General features: G+C 32.7%; 1 protein-coding gene across 7 annotated transcripts in view; it reads left to right on the top strand.

Moving 5' to 3' along the window:
* The window catches only part of LOC118204066 (regulator of G protein signaling loco-like), a 161924-nt gene that overhangs the window by 45148 nt on the left and 101276 nt on the right, over window positions 1-15500 (top strand). For all 7 annotated transcript variants that reach the window (XR_015038324.1, XM_085807046.1, XM_085807048.1 and 4 more), the window contains 3 exons: window positions 2726-3474; window positions 8532-8630; window positions 15040-15240. Coding sequence is in view for 6 of the 7 variants with exons in the window: in XM_085807046.1 (XP_085663172.1) it covers window positions 2726-3474; window positions 8532-8630; window positions 15040-15240 (1049 nt within the window). In the remaining variant the exon portion in view is untranslated. The remainder of the gene's footprint in view (window positions 1-2725; window positions 3475-8531; window positions 8631-15039; window positions 15241-15500) is intronic.

The raw sequence follows: 15500 nt of genomic DNA, 5'->3' as shown, positions 1-15500 counted from the left end.
TGCGCGTTTAATGTATAACGGACAGTATAAGCTAAGCTAAAATGATCTAATTATTTCAGTTAATATTGCAGATTGTGTTGTTCCTTAATCTTCTAATTGGATCCGGCTTAATATTTTTTGCAGACTGCTAGAGCAGTTTTATAAAAGTAAGCTTGAACTTTCGATTTTGTCAAAAAAAATTTCCGATTCTGGAGCTACCAAAACATCTACAAAGTGAAAGCATGTTTCGATGTCCATCAAACAAAAAGTGGAATTGCTGCAAAAAATGGATAAAGGCATATCCTTGGATTCTCTAATCATTCCGAAATATGTTTATCAATTTCATGCTGCTCTGCGGGGGGACAGGGGGACGATGCGGCGCGCTATGAACTGGAAGTTGAGCTATCAGCACTATCCTTATCTTCAGGGCAGTTGTTTTTATTTTATTCGGCTTATAATTCCTTATTAAATGTAGTATTACATCTCGATGTACTCCGTCTTTGATATGATTTAAATCAAATTCCTCGTCATTATAAATATCACAAATACATATCAAATAGTTTTCTGCTTAAAATTTTCTAATTTCGACTATGCATAATGTATGCTTTACGCATGCGCGTGTTGAAAGAAATGTTTAATAAAGTAAGCAAATAAATATAAAACTTTTTTTTTTTGTAAATTTTGATACCCTTTATATCATAATTGCTCTTTATTTCATAAATTACAGTTTCATATTTTTACTTTTATTATTTCTGCATGCCATCTTACCAGATTTAAGCTGATGATATATAATCCGGAAAAATCGATAATCCGGAATCGCCGAAGTCCCGACGAGTCCGGATTAAAGACTTTTGACTGTACTTATTTTAGTCTGTATTTTCATAAACTTACATTCATTAAGATTATATCTACATTATTAAAGTAAGAAAGCCAAATATCTTAAATTATAAGCTATTATATGCCAAGTAGCAAAACTTCTGATAACCAGATAAACCCTGTCAAGCTCAGATGGTTAAATACTTAGTAAATTCATGAAACTTATACAGTCAGAAGTCGTTAATCCGGACTCGTTGGGACTTCGGCGATTCCGTATTATCGATTTTTCCGGATTATAGATCATCAGTTTAAATCTGGTAAGATGGCATGCAGAAATTATAAAATTAAAAATATGAAACCGTAATTTATGAAATAAAGAACAATTATGATCAAAGGGTCATAATATTATAAGGGTATCAAAGGATTATAAGGGTATCAAAATTTACAAAAAAAAAAAAAAAAAAAAAAAAAAAAAAAAAAAAAGCTTAATATTTATTTGTTTACTTTATTAAGCATTTCTTTCAATGTAAGTTGTTTAAGTTGCTTCGTTTTTTATGTGATAATACATTCTCTTTAATTCTTTAAACAGACATAATTTCTTGTTCAGTTACAAAGTTCCGCTGTTCAAGTCCTATAATTGCTGTGTCGAGAATACCGACTAATTTGTCAATTGAAATTTTTTCGTTTTTAATAACCTCTGTTACTTTCTTCGCTATCGGAAGCGAATTATAATGACGAGGAATTTGATTTAAATCATATCAAAGATGGAGTACATCGAGATGAAATACTACATTTAATAAGGAATTATAAGCCAAATAAAATAAAAACATCTGCCCTGAAGATAAGGATAGTGCTGACAGATCAACTTCCAATTCATTGTGCGGCGCCGCGGCGTTAAAGATAAACAAAGTTTAGATAAAAAAACGTTAAAGTTTAGATAAACAAAGGATATGCCTTTATCCATTTTTTGTAGCAATTCCACTTTTTGTTTAATGAACTTCTCAACATACTTTCGCTTTATAGATCATTTATATATTAATAAATATATATCAGAAATTCTATTTGACATAATCGAAAGTTCAAGCTTACTTTTATAAAATTGCTCTAACAGTCTGCAAAAAATAATAAGCCGGATCCAATTCGAAGATTAAGGAACAACGCAATCTGCAACATTAACTGAAAGAGAGAATTAAATAATTTTAGCTTAGCTTATACCGTCCATTATACATTAAACGTGCACTTGTAAATGTATTTTGCGCACACGCACGAGCATATTCTCAGCCGTAAGGGCCTTACGTGCACGCATCAAAGCGACGCATGCACAGAAAGTTTGAAGCTTTGAGGTCCGGATTATAGATCTGAATTAACGACTTTTGACTGTAGTATTTATGCTGTTTTAAATTTTTAAGATGATTGACTATTTTGTGTTATTTTTCTGCATAGTATAGCCATTCATTAATCATACAGCTAATTTGCATGCACTTTTTTGTATAAAATTTTTCTACATTAATTTCCTTCTTTAGAAATTATTACCCTATATACCAGAATGCTAATGCAAGTAGTAGCGGAAGTATTTGAAACTGATTATAACCTCAAAAGTGAAATGTGGTGCATCACTTCAGTCAACAGCTGTAAACAGATGCTCTCTATTGAATGATCTAAGTCAGCAGTTCTCAACCTTTTGACTAACGTGTACCATCTAAACAAAAATTGAAAACCTTTAGTACCACCAGCACTCCTGTACAAAGCTCAGATCTTATAAATTTAAGAGTATTAGAGAAAAACTTAACCACGATGTTGGGGTTTTAATTTTTGAATTTAATAGTTAAAAATGCTTTGCTTCTTTGCGTACCACCAGGTGAAAACCCCTGATCTAAGTTATGTTTCAAACTACTTTTTAGTTAATAATTTGTTTCTTTTTATTGTTCAGGTAATGCAAGTGACCGTGTATTTGTTGTTGATGTGGATAATTATCATCAGTATAGTACAAACAGTTTAGATCGCCAAGCCTTCACAACTCCTGGATTTGGTTTACTTGAGTCTCCTCTTCGTTCATTTTCACTTTCTCAGGACAGTCCAATGCTAGCTTCAAAAGTAGGGAATCATTCTCAATCAAATGAGCTGAAAGCTCCAAATAATCAAACTTCATGTCAGTTTGACCGCTTAACTGTAAGAGCAATGCCTGATCCAGTTGGATTTGAGAGGAACTGTAATAGTTATAATACTGAACATATCGAACAATCTAATTCTTCTAACACAAGAAATAGTTTACATAATCTTATGCAGACAAAACAAGATGTCTCAGGATGTGTTAAAGGGGGCCAAAATACTAATTTATTAACATCATCTACTGGAGAGAATCTGCTAAATGGAACTATAATTACCGATAACCAAAAGAATGCATCATCAGTTGAAGTTCAGATTAATAAGTTGAGTCCTAAAGTGTATGGCCTCAACTTTCCTTTGAAATCGGTAGATGAAATGGGTTTTTGCAATACATCAGCTGATTCTGTTGGCTGGGAATGCGCATCTTGTAGTACAGAGGAATTGCAGTCACAGTCTAGGCATTTGATGCTACCAGAAAATCAAGATATAACTGAGCAAGAAGAAGACGGAAGTCAAGATGTTCATCCTTCCACGCAAGATGATGATTCTGAGAGAGAATCAGAAATATTTGGTGTAAGTTTTTAACAGTTTTAATTTGATGTTTTGATTGTATAATCATATTAAGAGGTGTATGAATTGTGTTTTTTTGCTGGCAAATGTGGGATATAATACTTTTAACTATGTTTTTAAGGTTAGCTGAACTGTGCTTAACAGATTCATCGTGGCAGTGGTGTGCCTTTGTCCTACTCCTTGTGCTAAGAATGTTAAACTCAGTTAACACTTATTTATTTTGCTTTAGAAAATAATAATCAATTGTAATCAAGAATAATCCCTATAATAATTTAAAACTTATTCATATATATGGACATAAAATACAAAACAATAAAATAAAAGAATAAAAATGGTAAATCTTGCAGAAATTAAGAATTTTTCCAAGCTACAATATTTTTTAAAGAAGTCCCTCTAAATGCTGGCTTTGATGCGCATATTTTGCACAGATATTGCGTTTTTTTGTGAAATTTGGTAGCAGTTACACTTGGCACACTTCTGTGTTAGCATAGCTTCAATTGCTGTTGCAGGCATTGTCTCAGGAACTGGTGTATCCTTGTATTCAGTAGAATTTAATAGCAAACATAATATTTTTTTTTTTAAAACCAGATCTGAGATTATTTTTTGCTAGCCTTTTTATAAAAATATAGGAGTGAAAAACTGCCGCATCTAAATATTGGAGAACGACTTTTCTGTACCATCATAGTGTTTTTTAAACGGCAAGTAATAGGAAAGCAATTGATGAAGTCTATCGATGCCACATGTGTTTGTTGTTATTTAGAACAGTAATCTCCAAACATTTTTGATATCCCTAAGACGAAAATAATAATAAGTCGTATCCCATGTAATATATAATATAGTAATATAACATAATGCACTTTAAAGCTGCTGCATTTATGATGTTGATCTTCCCAGGCAGTAGTGAAACCAGACGCAGTGACCAGTGGGAGAAACTTGCACTCAATCTGATACATGACCATAGACTCATAATTAATCATGAGCCTTCTTCTTTGGCATACCCTCAAATATCACTCTCTGTACCCTCTGGCATATGCTTACTGTACTTTGGAGACCAGTGATCTGGAACATTATTTGGTTTGGCGATTTAACCTCCTTTTTCTTTTTCTTTTCTTTTCTTTCTTTCTTTCTTTCTTTTTTTTTTAACCTGAGGTCCAGCATGCTGTTTGTAAGCATAAAGAGATTTTGTTATCTTTTCATTTAATCACAGCGGTGTGATGCTTTCTGTGCATGACTGTTTCATCTCAATTTAGATTTGCATTTGCAACTTCTTTGATGAGGTATTTTCTGTTTGATTGCAGTATTCCGTGTAATGTCGTTTTGATTTTTGAGCAGCTTATTTGCCAGAGGAATACTTGTGTGGTAATTTCATAAAGCAGATATCCTTTGTTTAGAAGCTTGTACATCTGAACTACAAATTCAGATGCATTTCATACCACAGCACACAAGTGCATTCCATACATAACTGCTCTGCTCAAAAAACGTAAATTGTTATATCATACTTGGGCTATTTCCTTGCTGCAGATCTATCATTTCTTCTATGGAAGTTCCTTACCTGGTGTGTAAAATTTTTAAAAGCTATCCATTAGAGCATTGCAAATATTTTGTAACTTTTGCAGCCCATTCCTGTTAGCTTCTACGTTATTGCTACAGTGCGAGAAGAGTTCAAATTGGTACTTTGCCATCGTGTCGTAAAATCAGTGTTGCTAACATTGAATTACTTCATCAATAGTCTTCAAGAAAAGATTTCTTGATAACACCCCATTGCAAAAATAAGTCCAAAAATTTCTGCATTTTTACAGCATCAGTTAGTTTAATAATGTATGTGAGTTTTTGGTTTGGCTGTTAATCCATGTATACATTGCTTCGTATGTCTTTTATTTTCTGATAAAATGGTTTTCTTAATTTCTTTAGTGACAGGTAAATGAAAAGTACTGTTGGTTACGAGGAGGCCAATAGGTCTGTACATTCAGGATGCATTATGCCGCAGCTGTTGTGAAAAATAGTATCTAGTCAGCATGCAATTCATTGCAATTTTGCATCATTTGTAATATAAGTTTTAAGCTACTAGACAGTCATCAGTTTCATTACTTTTTAAAATATTTTCTTTTATTCTATCAACATCAATAAAAAGTTAAGCTCAACATCAATAAGCTTAAAGCTGCTTTTCCTATCTGAGGCAATATCTTCAAGCTATTCATCTGATAAAATAAGTTGTTTTATTCCCTCATCAACTGAAAGTAGCTTTTGTTTAATCTTTTTTTTTTTCTTTTTGTTAAAGTAACATATAATACAGTACAAAGTCCGTAATCCTGACTCGTCGGTACTTCGGCGATTCCAGATTATAGATCATCAATTTAAGTCTGGTAAGCTGGCATGCAGAAATTACACAATTAAAAATATGAAACCGTAATTTATGAAATAAGGAGCAATTGTGATCTAAAGGGTATCAAAATTTACAAAAAAAAAAAAAAAAAAAAAAAGTGTAATAGTTATTTGTTTACTTTATTAAACTTTTATTAAGCAATGTAACTTTCTTCACTATCGGAAGCACACATGGGTAAAATCTTTACTGGCTTTACACGCAAGCGTAGTGGACGCGCACACCAAACACACATGCATAAATGCTTTATGCGCATGCGTAAGTTTGTGGCTTTAAGGTCCAGATTATAGATCATTCCGGATAATGGACATCCGAATTACGGACTTTGTACTGCATGTATAATGAATGTACAGTGTGTTTATAATTAAAGAACAAAACTGTTCATCTGATAAAATCATCATCATCATGTTCATCTGATAATTAAAGAACCCTATTTCAATGCTTCCTACAAGCAAAACTAATGATCAGAAAATTATGAAATTTTGTGGTGGATGAAAGGATGACAATGTCTTTTAGTGAAAAAAAAGTTACAAATAGTATCACCAAAAGTCGTTTTACTTGGAAAACCTGTAGTAAAAATGTAAATCTTTATCGACATCATGCAGCAGCTGTTATGAAACCTAGAAACATTCGCAGAGACTTTGGTTTTGATGTGGTTGTTGCTTACAATGATGGTGAGTTTACAAGATCACACTTTGTTAGTAAAATTGTTTTCCCAAAACAGTAATTCCGCAGTGGCTGCTCTACAGAAATTTCAGACTTTGAAGAGGATTGATTCTAAAAGGTACAGTGAATGCTAAAAACGTTCAGAAAATGATAACGAAATTTGAAAGAACAGGATCATTTTTTCTTCCTGGAAGAGGAACCAAACCTGTTTCTGCAAAAACAGTACTGGAGATTGCACTTCAGGTTGTAGAGGACACAGCTTCAAACTTTTAGGCTAGCACCAGTATCTGGCATATAGCACAGGTGCTGGATAGACCACATTTAACTGTCAATAAAATCTTTTGGAATATCCTCCAATATTAACCTTACAAACTTTCACTAGTGTAGCAGTTGCTTCCACATGGTTTTGACGCTTGACTCTCGTTCTCACTTAAACACAGCGTCCCCCAACCCAAAAAAACACATTTTTATGTCCAACGCGTGAGACTGAGTATCGGAAATTCTTAAGAATTATGCTCTTTTATATATTTTGTGATATTGCTGTTAAATTGAATTTTATGGTTTAAGTGCAAAGAACATTATATTTAATAAATAAAGGTATCGCACAAAATGCTAAAAAAATGTCCCTTTGGCCATAATATAAAATCTGCAAGCTTTCAGATGTATTTATTTATTTAATTTTTTTTGCTGAAAGATATTCTCATCCTTCATTAAGTGTGCCACAAAATTTCACTATTTTCTGGAAACTGGTTTCGCTTGTAGGCAGCTAAGAAATGGGGTTCTTCAATTATAGACACCTTATACAAGAAATGTAACCCCAAAGCTAATTGCACAACTACAGAAATTTCACTGAAGATCCTAATATTGTGCTGTTGGTGCCATCTCGTAGAAATTTTGTGAAAATATAACATGGCTTGTGTAGGGTACTCGTTATCTCATCTCTAAGGCTCAGCAAATATTCTTGGAAGACGAGGTATCTTGTATGTAGTGATGAAAGTGTTAACCCCTTAATTCACCTGTAAAAATTAAGTAAGTGATCTATTTTCTGACAATTGTTTTAATCTGTATTTTAACTCAACATCTTTCTTTAACTCAAAACTGAAGCAGATACATTTTGTTGTATTTATATCTGAAAAATGTATTTACTTGGGTGTATAAAAATAATTTAGTTCAGTGCACCTGAGTTAACATGGTTGAATGCATCAAGAAGTTAAAACAGCTATAAGGTAGCAATACTTCCACATTTAATACACTGAAGTTCCTGACATTTGAAGTCTTGACTTTTGATTAGGTAACTTGCTACAAGCATAATATTTGTCTGCAGTGCAGAATATGTGCTTTCCTTGTAGAGTAGATAGCTGTTCTTTATATATCTTGGAAACAGAGTTGTTTGTAAACCTAATTTTAATCTAAGGAGGATTTTTGCCTAATTTTACTATTGATATTGCAACCAAGTAAGGAAATTCAGTGTTTCTGTTTTATTTAGGTTATTATGTTTATTATTCTGTTTTATTTTTGTTTTATTCAGTGTTTAATTTTTTAAGGTTAATAACTGACAGTTTTCCAGTTTCATGTAAGCTATTTTGAAATTGTACCAAAAATATGATGTTTCAAAATAAATTTGATAATCCATCTGTTCGACTAAATTCTGTCCAAACAGCTTTATATGCTAGAGTTTAATATTTGCCTATTATAAAAACTATTCTTCACAAATGCAACTTAGATGGCAAACAAAACTAAATATCCTTAAATGGTTTGTTTAAAAATCCAATGAAATTTTATTCATTAAAGACTTCAAAATGTCTTAGCTGTAATGAAATAGCTGAGTACCAATTAAAGACAATTTATTTCATCAAGAATTGATGTAAAGTGGCAGTGTAACTTTGTAATAAAGTAGTAATATAAATTATTTCATCAATTTTGTAAAAATAAATTGCATATTTAAATAATTTTTAATCATTGTTACTTATTGTGCCTTTTGGAAACTGTGTTTCAAAAATTGATTTCCATGTAGATGGAACATGGGCTAGAAGTTACTAGAAAGTGGGCCAGGACATCATCATTACGTAGACACCTTGGACGTAAGAGAAGTTTGCATAGGAGTACTCATGAGGTAACTTTGCATATTAGTGGTGTTATAGTGTTTCTATAAATTTTGATATTTGACATCCAAAGATATTTTTATTCATTATCTGAAATGAAAGATGTATACAGAAAGATAAAATACAGTATTCTAATCTGTTATAGTTGCATTTTGTAAAAGTAGTTAAGAGGAAAAGAAAGTTAATTGAAATTAAAAATCTTTTCCATTTTTAATGTAACTGTAATCTTCCTGCTCATGTGGTTAGTAATTGTTGTGAGTTAGTAGAAACATGGGTGGTATCTTCAGAATGGTAGTTTTAGCTTTAGGAAATATAGATCATGGATAATTTGATATGTAAAAATGTATGTCTGAAGTCAATGAATTGAGGGGAAAAATTCTTTTGATTGTAAATTTAGAGCATTGGTTCTCAACAGTGTTGTACCTCTCACATACAGCGAGGATAAGTCTGGCAACAGCTGCAGGAAGAAAAGTTGGCAGTGCTGGAATAGCAACAGCGGATGATATTCTATAGATTTTAGTTTTGATTTTGAGTCGATGTTTTTTGCGTCTTTTGCGATACTATTGCGTTACAAAATTTGAGTTTTGGGTGAGTGAAATGGAATCCACTGCCCCGCTGCGGATATTAGTAAAATATATTTAGAAAATTAGCTGCGTTGAAGAGGATGAAACCCTTGTGTTTGAATTTATGGTATTTTACCTTCTAAAGTTGCGTCGAGTTCAGAAATTATGCCAGGCTTATTCACGCTGGTGCAGATAAGTTCAAAATTTTGTTTATTGTGTTTATAGTGTATGATTTGCAAATATATGAATAGAAATCTATTAAATTAACATTTAAAATTCTGGGATGGTGTTTTAAAATTTTAGATGTAGAGTATTCACATTGCTATGTCGGAGCCAATGGCAGTCAGGTGTAAAGTAAAATTGTTTTTGCTCCGCGACACAACAAAAATGGCGAGCCAGCCAGGATTGCGATCCTGATTCGAATGTGTTGGGATTATTATATTAATATAGTTGAGAAAGTATTGTGTTTACTATATTATATTATTGTAGAAGTAAATATTAATTTAAGTGTTATTTGGAAACGTAATGCGTTTTATCGTCTGCAATGTTGAATTTCGTATTTGTATTCGAATTAGTTTCAATTTTCAATTGAAATGCTATGCGCTAAATCGTCTGCAGTGTAAACGTAGAAAAAGTTATTAAATCTTCTACTGTGATATTCGAAATAATTTTATTTTGCTGTATTATGAATGTTATGACATATTGTTATTCACTTTTATTATATTGAGTTATATTTCTGGAATTGCTGAGTAAAGACGAATTTTGAGGATTTGTCGGATTGGTGATAACATTACAGATTTTGAGTTTCAAGTGGGTCTGCATTTAAAGATAAAATGGATGTTGATATGTTGAAGAAAAAGCATACAACGGCACGCAATGCCTTTACTAGGACGGCTAAGATTCTAAAAACCGAACTTTGTAAAGATGTTCAAGCGGATAGAGATGTATTGAAAGACAAAATTTTGAAGTTGCAGATGATAATTGCTGAGTTGAGATCTTGCGATTCAGAAATACTAGATTCAATGATTAAGGGAAAAGCCGCTGAAGATGATCTGGAAACAGAGGTCATAGGCTGCGAAGAATATTCAGATGAGTTTATCACACTTAATCATCGGGTGAAAGAGAATATAGATAATGCGGTTGACCGTAGTGTCAATACGAGTTCTAACACGGATAGTGGTATAAGTGCTTCGAATGGAAAACGGTACAAGTTGCCGAAAATTCAAATTAAAAAATTTGATGGACAATTATTAAGTTACCTTACATTTTGGGGTCAATTTAAAAAGATCCATGAGGATAAGGAGCTTAATGACATTGACAAATTCCATTATTTAGCTCAATCAATGTTACCCGGAACTTGGGCTAGTGAGTTGATAGATAGTTATCCTTTAACGGCTGAAAATTATCCGAAAGCCATTTCTGCGTTTGAGGAGCGTTTTGGAAACAAGGAAATTTTAACTGAGATATATGTGAGGGAATTGTTAAAATTAATTATCCAAAATGTACGCTCACAAGGGAAAGATCGGTTGCCGCTAGTGTCACTGTTTGACAAAATCGAATCCCATCTCAGATCTCTAGAGTCTTTAGGCTTAGCCCTGGATACTAATGTTTCCTGGTTATATCCCATGGTCGAGTCTTGTCTGTCTGCTGAGATGCTTCGAGTATGGCAGAGAAGCGTTTTGTTCAGTAAAGAAGGATCACATCTCACAAATCTCCTGGAATTTTTGCGTAAAGAGGTCGAAGGAGAGCAGAGAGTTAAACTAGCGAGGTCTGGATTTGAAATTTCTTCTACTTCGCGCAATGAACATTCTAAAGATGTAAAAGTTAAGACCCAAAAAACCAATCGCTAGCGCAGCAAGTCTAGTGGCTGTCAAAGAACAAAAATGTGTTTTTTGCGGAAAATCTCACGAAAGCAAAGAATGTTTTACAGCTCGATCGATGAGCTTAAAGGAAAGATTAGACAAATTAAGAGAATTAAAATGCTGCCTCCGCTGTCTTAAACCTGGGCATTTTGCGAAGATGTGCCCACAGTTTATTCAATGCTATTTGTGTAGGCGATCTCACCCTATAATTTTATGCCCTGAGGTATCAGAAAACAATGCTGACAATAAGGAAAAACGAAATGAGTCAGTAATGGTACAAAGTACAATGTCTTCTCCCTTATGTATGAATGAAGTTACTCTTATGACGTTAATGGTTGAAATAGTTGTAGGCACTGTAAAGAAGGTGGTCAGGTGCCTCTTGGATTGTGGATCCCAACGATCTTACATTTTACAATCCACAGCTGAAGCTTTAAATCTGAAAAGCACTTCCTCTGAAACTTTAACTCACACGTTATTTGGCGGAACAAGGACTGAGTCAAAAATTCACAAGAGATATTCTATAGGTCTAAGCCCGGTTAGGAAAAACAAAGTGTGCCAATTTAGTTTTCTGGATCAAAATACCATTTGTGGAGGCATACCACGCATACCTAAAGGACCGTTATTGAAGGAATTAAAAAGACACAGAATTTGGATTTCAGATGTCGGTGAGGGTCACCCGGAAATAGAAATCCTCATAGGGAGTGATATTTATGGGCAAATACTTACTGGTGAAGTAATTCAGCTTGAGGGTGGTTTGACAGCCATAAATACTAAACTGGGATGGACGTTGTGTGGGGAATCGAAAGGAACGATTATTCAAAGTTTTAAGGGTACCCCATCTATGTTAGTAACTAATCTTCTTATTCAAGACATGGAACCTTCCTTTATGTGGAAGTTAGAAACTATCGGCATTGCAGATGATGCGCAAAGCATTTCCAGGGTCGCAGAAGATCAAGCAGCGAAAGAGCAGTTTCTTAGGGGCCTTCGCAGAACTGGAGATGGTAGATATTGCGTGAGTTTACCTTGGGCTCTAAAATTCCCTCCTGATATTCCCTCTAACTGGCATATTGCAGAAAAGAGGCTCTTAGCTACTATAGTGAATAATAGAAGTGATATAATGTGCAGGATATTTTATTGTTATATATTAATATTGATAATGTTTTACTGTACCAAATTTATCAGTTTTCACTGAAATATATGTTACAATGACATCTTGCTCCATGTTGCATTTGCTGTTTTCACTTATCTGTATTATATCCTGGAACAAATTAGCTGCAAATGTGGGGGTATTACTTTATAGTTTTATTGCAAGTTTAATACTTTGTATTTACATGACTATAGTGGTTTCTAGATTCACTCTTTCATGGCTGATCCTTGATAACTTTTATCTTCTTTTTGTGAGATCAAATGCTGTTTCTGTTTGCAGTAAATTGCAGTATCTTATTTAATTGTGACATCCTTGTTATAATTGTATTTCATCTTTCTTCTACTCTGCAATAGCTGAAAATGCTTCTAACATTGATCTAAAAAATAAAATTTAATGATTGAGAAAAATAAAATTTCACATTTAGAAGAAATTATGTTTCTATAGTTTTCAGACATGCAGTTCATTTAATACACTCGCAGAATTCTCAATGTAATATGCCAAAAAATTAGTTTAAAAATCAGTAGTTTCCTAAAATAAGCTGCAGTTTAAAATCTTCTCATTTTCAGAAAATAATGGTTATTGAAGTTTATAAATAAATTGTGGTTTTGTGTACCATTACTTCCATGTCTTGCATATTGTAAAACTTAGACTGTATGTAATAGTCATTTGAACAAAATATCTAAATAAAATGTGAAAAAAAAATGTGGTTTTTTTTTAAACAGATTTTAAGCTAATGGCACAGCGTTTTCTAACCTTAGGTAAAGAATTTCATTGCAGTTTTCTTTTTCTTTTGTGTGCACGCTAAGAAACTGGTTTTAGATTATATTTTAATGATTTTTTTAAATAATTACCTCCCACCAACCCAGGTAATTTTTCTAGTCCAAAAATTCGATTGAGAGTTTTGAGTGAATAAGCACAAATTAGGATCCCTACAACATGCTTTACTATTTTTAGAATGAGCTATCTTTGTGTGTAATGGTTTCTTTTTGTCTACAATAACTCTTATAGAAACTGACAAAAATTTCCATAGAAATTTCCATTTTCGGTATTTAAGCTTTCTTCATATAGAGAGTTGATTAGGTGTTGGGTAAAGTTAAAGAATTGGGCGTGATATTTTGCTTGAACTCATAAAAACCTGTTTTACTCTAGGTTTGCTATTGAGGTGCATACTAGCATTCTTACAGCAAGGGTTCCCAGCAGTTGGATAATCTTCCCTAAGGGAGAATTTCATGGTCTCTGTAAATTGTTCAAAGCAAGACTTGTAGACATACACTGTAACAAAAATCAACAAAAAACAGCCAAGGCCTAGTTGAAATAACATGAAAACAAAGGGCTGAAAAAGTTTAATTTAGGCATTATGTGGGTGCAGTAAAATCATTAAAAAATTTTGTAGTTTATTGCATATCATAATGATTTGTATATTAATAAGTATATAATTATGTGTAATAAAATTTAAGTATTTATAAATGTTTGTATAATATATCTCTTGTATATATATCTTTCGTAGTTTATTGCATATCATAATGATTTGTATATTAATAAGTATATAATTATGTGTAATAAAATTTAAGTATTTATAAATGTTTGTGTAATATATCTCTCTGGTATACTATTTTTCAATTTTAACTTTTATTTGAAATAACCACTCAAGGAAAAACTTTGGGGGGGGGATGACATTCTGACATTATGTGAAAAGAAAGAAATGGAGTTGTAAAGATTGAGAACCGCTATTCTATCTGCAGGAAGAGACTGTATTTCAGCTTGTGTTACAGTCTGAACGCGTGAAACTGTATTTTATAAAATGGGCAGTTAAACTGTATTTTTTTAGCATGGTGAAGAAAAAAGTAATAACTGGATGTCTTCAGTGCAGTGTTGTATCATTGATAGCTTGTATATGTAGAAGATAAATAAATTAACAGGGAGAAGTAAGAGGATACTGTTGGAATGTTTTTAAAGTAATTTTTGTGCATTTTGCTTACTGAAATATTTTGCAGATGTTACATTTTTGAATTATTCTAAATGTAGAACTTTAGTGTTAGGCTTAAAAGAAACTGAAACTGATATTCAGTTTGTGAAAATAGTTTTGACCTTCTATCCCAGATGCAACAAAAAAGAAAGTCTCATATTCAAGTATCACCATAATTAACAAGTATTTTTCCATGATTAGCTTAAAAAATTCTTGTGGTTACTTGTTTCAGTGAAAGGACTCTTTGTAGGTTTTTTAAACAAAGCCTGTATTTCGTCGTAAATAATCAATATGCAAATGCTAGTCCAAATAGGCATCTAAAGTACCTTTGACACCAAGCATGAGGAGTATGAAATGGCTGATATAATTTACTTTAAAAGTAACTAAATAATTATTTCAAAGTTGCATGTTATTAACTTCCTTCCTGCCATGATAACAGTAGGACTTGTCAATTGTGCAGTTTCTAAAATTTGTTAAACCTGTAATTTTCTTCAGAATGTTGTATTCTTGGTTAAACATGGTTGCATGCACTCTCCCTTCTTCTCCTTATATATAATAAAATACAAAGCCAATCTTTTTCCTTCTATGACTTTTTCCTACAAGCAAATTGTATACGAGCCAGTTTCCCTTAGAAAGTCCTCCACGAAGGCATCCCTCCTCTTAGGCAGATAGCCCTCGAGGCTTTGCCATAATCACACACACACCTACAAGCAAATTAGTCACCTTATCTTTTATCTGAATATAATTACCAGAAGTTCTTATAATTTATCTATAATAGCAGTTAAACTTGTTATTATTTAATAATAATTCAAACAGATAAGTTTGAATAACTGAAGATTTCCATGTTGCTTGATTTATTAATGTAGCTGTTTTATTTTATAGGCAGGTACCGTGTCAGATGGAGAATTAGCCAGTGGCAAGGTTTCAACATCAAGTAGCCTGTTGGCATTGGATCGCTTGAGTGATACTTCTCATCGCAGTAGTTGTGCTTCAGAGCGACCTATTGACGTTGGTAGAGTGGGCAGTTGGGCTGCTGGATTTAATGTTCTTCTAGAAGATCCAGCTGGATTACATACATTCAGTGTAAATATTAACAATCATTACAGTAGAAATTGGAAGTTTATAAGATTTTTTTGTGATTTTTTTATAATTAACGTATACTTTTGCTGCTCCTGAATTAATTATTTTGTAGGAAAGCAATTTTCATTAAATATTTTTGCGCGTTGTATCACTAGTCTGTCTTGTGTGTGTGTGTGTGTGTGTGTGTATATATATATATATATATATATGTGTGTGTGTATATATATATATATGTAACTAGTGCCAGATATCTATGTATGCGT

This window comes from Stegodyphus dumicola, chromosome X1 (genome assembly GCF_044657685.1).
Source record: "Stegodyphus dumicola isolate Sdum_Otavi_A_Nest chromosome X1, ASM4465768v1".
Lineage (NCBI taxonomy): Eukaryota > Metazoa > Arthropoda > Arachnida > Araneae > Eresidae > Stegodyphus > Stegodyphus dumicola.
This window is presented reverse-complemented; position numbering and strand designations above follow the sequence as displayed.